Raw genomic sequence first — 8,023 nt, forward strand, 5'->3', positions numbered from 1 at the left:
GAAGGAAGGAGTGATACTGGGAGGTGGGGGAGGGAATGGGGGAGGAAGTAGAGACAAAAAGATAATGCCTTTCATAGAATGCTAGAATTAAAAGAGGACCTCAAGGGGCATCAACTTTGACCTCCTTTAAGACACAAGATACATGGGGCCCAAGTGACTGGAATGAGTGGGCTCTCTCTTGGCCCCTAGGCATTGTGGGGGCATAATGTTCCCTAGAGGAACTCTTTGACAAGGCTATAATTCTGGCAGGTCATGGGCCCTCATATCCACTTCACTTGTCCCTGCCAGCCTTGTCCTCCTCACCTTTAGACAGGCCTAGGTTTAAAGAGACTCAGGTGTCTGGTCCTGAAAGGTCCAAGGACTTGAGGAAGGGGAACTATGGGTACAGACCCCAGGAGAGGATGTGACAGAAAGGAGAGGAAAAGAGGGCCAGGGAACCTTTGGTGATGAACAATCAGTACCAGCATGGCACTGGATCTTCTTAGGAAGAAACAGCTTCTTAGCCTAAAGGGCTGGAGGTGTCTCTGGGTAATCAAGAGAGAGAGGCCAAGCAGGACGGGTCAGATCAGAAGAAGAGCAGTGGTAGGTGGGCTTCCCTCATAGGGCAGCCTCTGTTTGCCCCCCCTCCCCCCCGCCCTTGTATCAATGATCCAAGGGTCTTTTCTTCCTTTTTTCCATGTCTGGCATAGGATAGGGATCCTCCCAGGGTCTGCCCTGGTTCAATCAATTGATTCATTAACATTTCTTAAACAGTTACTATGTACCATTCTGGAGAGAAAAATCTCTGCCCTCCCGGAGCTTGTGTTCCCCAAGAGGAGACAACATGTATATGTCTAAATTTATATGAAATAAACACGGGGGCGTCTTTTAGGGGGGCAACTAGCAGCTGAGGAAAAGCTTCATATAGGAGGTGAGGGTAACCCTGAGCTTTGAAGGAAGCCAGAGAACCTGAGAAGTGAAGCTGAGAAGGGACGTTTTCTGGGCCTGAGGAAAGCCTGTGGAAAGTCACGAGGCCGGGAGGTAGAGTATCCAGCCATCATGTATGGGAAGGGCAAGAAGGCTGGAAAGGACCTGGTGGGATTATCAGAGAAACTGATGATGTCAGGAGAAACGAGTGCTGCTTTCATCCCTTCTGGTGCCTTAAGAAAGGCTGGCAGAGGGGAGAGGACAGATGGGAGTCGAAGTGGCCGAGGTGGGAGCGGCAGGTCTTAGTAACTGAAGGACTGGGAGAATTGAGAGAGGGGAAAGAGTCAAGGACTCAATGATAATCCAAGCTTCCTGGAAAATGGGACAGGTACCAGGCAGTGTTTATTAGACTTTGTACTAAGCACCAAGAGAAGCTCATTGGGGAGACAAAGGAAGCAAAAGACAGTTCCTGCCCTCAAGGAGCTCTCAGTCTAATGAGGTAGACACCAATCAAGCTTCAGACAGAATAAATTGGAGATGTCAATAGAGAGCGGCCATTACAATGACAAATTCTACAGGAAAGGCTTCCTGTAGAAGATGGGATTTTAGCTGGGATCAGAAGGAAGTCAGGGAAGCCAGAATCGGGAGATGAGGAGGGAGAGCAAAGGGACAGATAGCGAACATGCCTGGAGCTTGGAAATGGATCATCTTATGCCGCAGACAAACCAATGTTCTAATTTTGCCCAAGAGAGAACTAAGAACCAGTGAGTTTGAGTCAAGTTCTGATAAATTTCTACACCATTTCCCTAAAGGTTTGGATTGTGGATATCCAAAAAGGGAAATGATGGTCACTACAAGCTGGGCTGACTTCCCTGAGAACAGGTCACACCAGCCCAGCCTTGCTCCATTTCCTTTTTTTAAACGAAGGCTACTAGAGTCGTAGCTTGGAGAACTCTGTTGACGTAGCATGCCGAAGTTGCAGCAAAGCTTCTGATGAGGAAACATGTACATTCTTGGTGGAAATTTGGAGAGGTGTGGCCTGGGTCATGGTACAGTTAGATAGGGTAAGACTTGCCAGGGTGGTCTGACCCAAAGAATGGTCATTCATGAATGGTTCAGCCTCAGCTGGGAGCTAGTGTTCTCCTGGCCTAACCCTGGACTCATCAATATTTCTTTCTATCAGTGACTTAGAGGAGTGGGTCTCAATTTGGGCCTATTTGGGACCCCTGGGAGGGGGAGTAGTGCCACAGAAATATCATAGAGACTCCAGACTCATTCAATGGTGCCATCCCTAGGCTTTTCATCAGACCTATCTGTATACTAAGAGTAAAGAGGGTCTGAGGGGTTCTCCTGTGAAGACTGGGAATGGGATCTTTGAGATCTTGTCCCTCAGAAGACTTTCTTGTTTCCTAATGCTTTCTAAGCAGTGTCCCAGATGGGAGAATTCACCAGGGCACCAAGTTCCTTTTTTTTTTTTTAATTTAATTTAAAATTTTCCTCAATTACATGCAAAAACTATTTTCAACATTTTCCAAAGAATACTGAGTCTCAAATTCTCTCCTTCCCTCCCTCCTCCCTAATCTGCGCCTCCCCATATAGATGTCACATATACAATCATATAAAACATTTTCCCTTATTAATCCTTTCATGGAAGGAAACTTGAAAAAATTTAAGAAAGAAATTGAAAAAGGTTTGCTCAGACTCTTTCAGTTCTTTTTCTCTGGAAGAATATGGCATTTTAAAAAATCACGAGTTCTTCGGGATAGTTTTGGATCATTGCGGTGCTGAGAATAGCTGTTATTCAGAATTGTTCATTGTACAGTATTCCCACTGTTGTGTACAATTGTTCTCCTGGTTCTGCTTATTTCACTCTGCTTCAGTTCATTAGAGTCTTTCTAGGTTTTTCTGAGCCCCTCCTGCTCGCCATTTCTTATAGCACAATAGTATTCCTTTACAATCGTATACTGTAACTTAGTCAGCCATTACCCACTTTCCCAATTCTTTGCAGGGCCCCAAATTCTAAAAAGATGGCACATTGCCACCAGATATCCTACACCTCCTCTGAGCATAGGGTGAAAGAATTTTTACCCCGTGCAATGACAGGTGAAATTGTAAAGCCTTGAAGAAGCCCAGACCTTCTGGATCACCATTATAGGGTCAGAGAATGTCAATGCTTGGAGTAACCATAGAGGTTGTCTAGTCCAACCTTCTCATTTTACAAAGGGGAAACTGAGGTTGAGCTCAGAGAAGAGACTTTGCAGTGTAGTCAGATCTCCCAACACTGAGGCCAGCGCTCCTTGGACAGAGTGACATGTCCCTGCCTCCATTATGGCCTTAAACACTAGGGCCTTCTCTTGGTTGGTGTCCACCTGCCTCTGGGCCTTCAGACCTGCCCAACGTGACTGATATTATGGGCGATCCCTGTCATTGATGTTGGAGAGGACTTTCTGTCTGGACCCAAGACCCAGGGAGGAGCTGCACTGTGAGTGGATTCCAGTTCCACTCATCAGCTTTTCTCTTTTTCACTCAAACATTTTTTTTTTTTAATTTTAAACCCTTAACTTCTGTGTATTGACTTATAGGTGGAATATTGGTAAGGGTAGGCAATGGGGATCAAGTGACTTGCCCAGGGTCACACAGCTGGGAAATGTCTGAGGCCGGATTTGAACCTAGGACCTCCTGTCTCTAGGCCTGGCTCTCAATCCACTGAGCTACCCAGCTGCCCCCTTTCACTCAAACATTTTGATGGCTCTTCCTAGTTAGAGATTTGATGCTGCCTTTCCTGCTAGCGGATGATCTTTCCCTTTCCCTTCCCTTCACCGGTTGTGAGTGTCGAGTCCTCTCCAGAAGCATCTATGGACAGGCACAGTAGAGGAATCCCCTGTTCTTCCTCTCCTACAGGGAACATTTTTAATAGTTTTTGCCGGCATCCATCCCCACTGGTGACACCATCCATACTGGAGTCCCTGACGTTGTCCACAGCTATAAAGTGTGTCCAAAGAGGGACCTGCACCTTACACCTGAGTGTCAGTGCCAGCCTCATCATGGAAGGTAAGCAGCAGCAGTCAAGCCTCTTGAGTCTTAGTCTCAGAGACAATTTGGTTAGAGTGGCTCAAGATTCATTTCTGCCCATTGTGGGATCTTCTGCAGGAGATGGGTTTGGGGAACGAGGGGTCTCTAGACGAGAACTCTGATAGTGGTTTCCATCTGGCCTTTGTTGCTTTAGCCTGTGGCTTTCGGGCCTGCTCTGAGCCCAGAGCAAAAGTTCCTGCCTTGTACCTTCTCCTTCTTTCTGTCCTTCCCAGAATCTCCCCTGGATGATCGCAGGATCTTTTCCACGTTCCCCCTCCCATATAGTTTTTCAGTCAATCACATCTGCGGCCAGAGAATTGTCTTCTCTTGGCCCGTGCTTGGGGTATAAAGAGCCTGGAGGCTACAGGGGACTTTTGACTCTTTGTCCCTCCCACCATGGACACCAGCAACCAAATGTGATGTTCTGCTTACTTCCTCTTGGTCCTAGAAAGCATCCGAGGCCTGGAGATCTGCCTCCTGTCCCTGGACACACAGGAGACAAGGTGTCACAGCACCAGGATCCCCAGGGTCGCCAGTCGGAAGATGGTGGGCAGAATGGTGAGCTAGAGCCCATGTCCTCATGGATGAGGCTTAGTGGAAAGGGAGAGAGATGGGGAAAGTAGTCTTCTCACTGTCTTCCTTATCTGGTAGGACCATTCCACCCTCACACCTCGAAGGCCTTCCCCCCTTCTCTCACCCATCCTTTAAGATGCAATTTTCATAGAGCTGCCACGAGATCCCATCCTCAAGATCCCATGCTCTGGATCTCTCTGTGTCTTCTCATAGCCCCCACTCCGCCAGGTCTCTTCAGGGAACAGAAACAAGGAATCAAATTAAGTCAACAACCACTTATTAATTAAGCACCCACTGTGTCCTAGGCCCTGTGCCAGCTGATAAATATTAAAAAACCCAACAGTCCTTGTCCTCAAGGAATTTACATTCCACTGGGGGAAAAGAAAATCAAAATGGCAGCTAGGTGGACTCGGTAAATGGAGAGTCAGGCCTGGGGACAGGAGGTGCTGGGTTCAAATTTGGTTTCAGATACTTCTCAGCTGGGTGACCTTGGGCAAGTCACTTAACCCGCATTGTCTAGCCCTTGCTTCTCTTGGTTAGAAAAACACAAAATGTATAAATATAGGATGACCTCATGCGCCATTCAGCTTTCAATCTTAGCTACAAAGGCCTTTCTCAGCCCCTCCCCCCAGACTTTGAGCTGCCTTAGGCGAGAGCTTGGCTTTCTTCCTTCTCAGCTCATTCCCTTCTCTCCTTCTAAACTGGGAGCTCGCTGAGGACGGGGCTGGGTCTTCTCTTCGGTCTCATTACTAGCCAAGCTTAGCCTCGGCCCAGTGCAAGAGGATTCCTGAAGGAGGGCTTCCCTAGGCCTGCAGAGGGGTCCCTTTCGGAGAGGCCCCCAGTGACACTGTCCTTGTCTGGCCCCAGCTCCAGGTGCGCTTTGACTGTTTTGAAGTGAATGTTGCTCAGCACGTCTACGTCACCCTGAAGACCATCCCCTATTACTGCGAGGTCCAGATCAGCCGCGAGTACCACGTGGAAGGTAGGCTGCCAGGAATCGTCCCCCAGACTACCGTTGGCTTTAGGGCAGGAATTCTCCACCCCCTCACGGGCTTAAAAAGAATCATTTCATATTAAATTGTAATCAAGGCAAATACAAATGTAATAGTTTATAATTAAATAATACAGATAAAATAATACGAAAATTAATCGTTTCACCAAGGCTGGCTGGCGTCCAGGGACCAAAAGAGGCCAAGGCCCCTTCCGCCCCAGAGGAGGGTCTCCACTTTCCTTAGCCAGCCTAGAAAGCAGAGCAAAGCAGGAATCCCGAGAGGGAAAGGGGGGATCTTGGGGTGCTGACACGATCTTCAAGCATGGGCTCTCCCCAACCCCACAAGCACCCCTAGGGTTGGGCCCCACTTCTGGCTTCCTGCCTGGATTCCTGACAGTCGCCGTCTCCAAGTATGTCCAAAGGAATCTGACTTGCTCCGCTTGGCCCTGGTGCGGGCAGCAGCCACAAGTGACGGTGACTACGTGTGTAGTACGCGTGCTGAGGCCCTCTAGTTGGAGCCGTCCCAAAGGGGAAGGGCTGCTTTCGGACCTGGGGGTGGCGGCTGCTCTCACAGGACCCCTCGGCCCTGTGGAGTGCTGCCGGCCCCGGTCTGGGGCTCCTTCTGAGATTAGGGGGCCCGGCCTTGGCCAGGACAGGGGGCTCGGCCTCTCGTGGTCCCCACAAGCGCTGCTCCCCGAGGACCTCACACCCCCTCCCCCCCTTTATATTGCAGACTGTACAAATGCCGATGTGGGCAGAAGCATCCCGGCCTGCTCTGGTGAGTGTCCTGGGCGGCCGCCATCCCCTGGCCTGCAGCTCCCCGTCCCTGTCTAGCAGCTCCGGGGCCTTCAGTGTCTCTAGATTCCAGGACTGTGGCAGGACCCGCAGCAGGTCTCTCAGCAGAGGCATCTTCCAATCACTGTCTTGCTGGGTCTGTCCCGAGGGCTGGACCTTTACCAGGGCCCAGCGCAGGTGCCCAGAGGGGAGGCTCGCTCCAGGCTCCAGTCCTGTGGCCCCCGCCGAGGCAGAACTGTGACTGTAAAAGAAGGCCGGCTCCCCTCCCCACCTGGGCCGGCTCCCCTCCCCGCCTCGCGCCCGCTCCCCAGGCCTGGCTGGCGGGTTGGCAGCGGCCCTCCATCCTCGCCTTTTGTCCCCACCAGCTGGGGGGCTCAGATACGAAGTTGACCAGGCCCAGAAGGCCATCAGGGTGCGCTTCACAGACATAGCCGAGGGCCAGGCCTACTACGTCCGGCTGTGCCTCAAGTGGTTCGCTTGCGAAGACCACAGCCCGCCAGTGCTAGTGAGTGCGGCCGCCCGGAGGGTGCAGGGCAGAGCTGGGCTCCTGTCTCCAGCTGGGGGGCCTCAGGGCAAAGGAGAAGGCAACAGGGGCCCCACTTAGCTCAGGCGTTGGGGCCTGACCTCAGTTTGCCTGGGGGTGATGGGGGGCAAGGCAAGCTTTTAGTGAGGTGCTCTGCACACACGTGTGTGCGAGATGGTCCGGCCCATAAAGGGGGTGCTGGTGCGCCCCCCAAAGCCTCTGGGCAGCGAGCGCACGGGGGTGGGGGTGGCCCATCTCAGGCTGCCTCCTTGGACACAGGTGGATGCAGCCCAGCCTGGGAAGGACGAGGTGTCCCTGCCCTACGCCCAGCTCCTGCCGTGTCTGTGTATCGAGGTCAGTGCTCGCTCCCTCCCACCTCTGTCACCCCCTTCCCCAGCTCCAGAGCCTGCGGCCTCCTCCCTCCACAGCCCGGCCCAGAAGGGGCCCCTCGGACAAGCCACAGACACCCCAGCTTCGAGGGAGGACGGCAGCTGGCAAGAACCCTTGGCCTGAGCGCCTCCCGAGGGCCGTCCCGGATTCCTCAGGGCCTTTCTGGGGGATCTTGCGGGGGGCCTCCGGCTTACTTGGTAACCCTGGGAGAGTCACTCCCCCTTCCTAGGCCTCAGTTTCTATTGGAGCGAATGTCCGTGCCACCCCGACGTGTGAGAAGGGCGATGCTGCCGTGGGCTCACCCACAGATCCCCCGCCCCGCGGCCAGCCTCTTGGGCCGTACCAGAGCAGACCGCTGGGCAGTCAGGGGCATGGAAGTGCTCCTTCGGCAGATTTCCTCTGGTTCTGTCCTGGGGAAGCCAGGACTGGTTCGGGCCTCTGAGCCCAGGCTGCCCCGATGGCCCCCGGCCTCCCGGAGCCCCTAGTCTCTGTCCGTCTCCTTTGAGCCTCACCGGGCATAGCTTACAAGCCTTAGCTCGACTTTACAGATGAAGAAAGCTCGAGGCCCAGAGAGGCAAGGAACTGGTCCCGGGACACACAGCGAGCCCTGCCCTCAGGTCCTGCCTCCCATTAGGTTTCCCTGCAGGGAGCCTGAAGCCGGCCTGACAGCTCTTTCCCCCTTCCAGGGCTGGGCTGCTGTCCCCGATGCCATGAGAGTCCAGATCTGCCCCTTTGAAAATGGCAAGTAAGCAGCAGTCCTCAGCGAGTGGCCC

The 8,023-nt window shown here is 52.5% G+C and overlaps 1 protein-coding gene across 1 annotated transcript; it reads left to right on the top strand.

Annotated features, from left to right (window-relative positions):
• Positions 1-1,038: 1,038 nt before the first annotated feature.
• Positions 1,039-7,995, top strand: IL17REL (interleukin 17 receptor E like; the record flags this gene model as incomplete). Its single annotated transcript, XM_044684120.1, has 8 exons — positions 1,039-1,192; positions 3,808-3,957; positions 4,427-4,536; positions 5,419-5,533; positions 6,276-6,350; positions 6,703-6,863; positions 7,140-7,214; positions 7,937-7,995. Coding segments are annotated over exons 1-8 (899 nt in total), but the record flags the coding sequence as incomplete, so codon positions are not given.
• Between the last annotated feature and the right edge of the window lie 28 nt (positions 7,996-8,023).

This window comes from Gracilinanus agilis, unplaced genomic scaffold (genome assembly GCF_016433145.1).
Source record: "Gracilinanus agilis isolate LMUSP501 unplaced genomic scaffold, AgileGrace unplaced_scaffold42657, whole genome shotgun sequence".
Taxonomy (NCBI): domain Eukaryota; kingdom Metazoa; phylum Chordata; class Mammalia; order Didelphimorphia; family Didelphidae; genus Gracilinanus; species Gracilinanus agilis.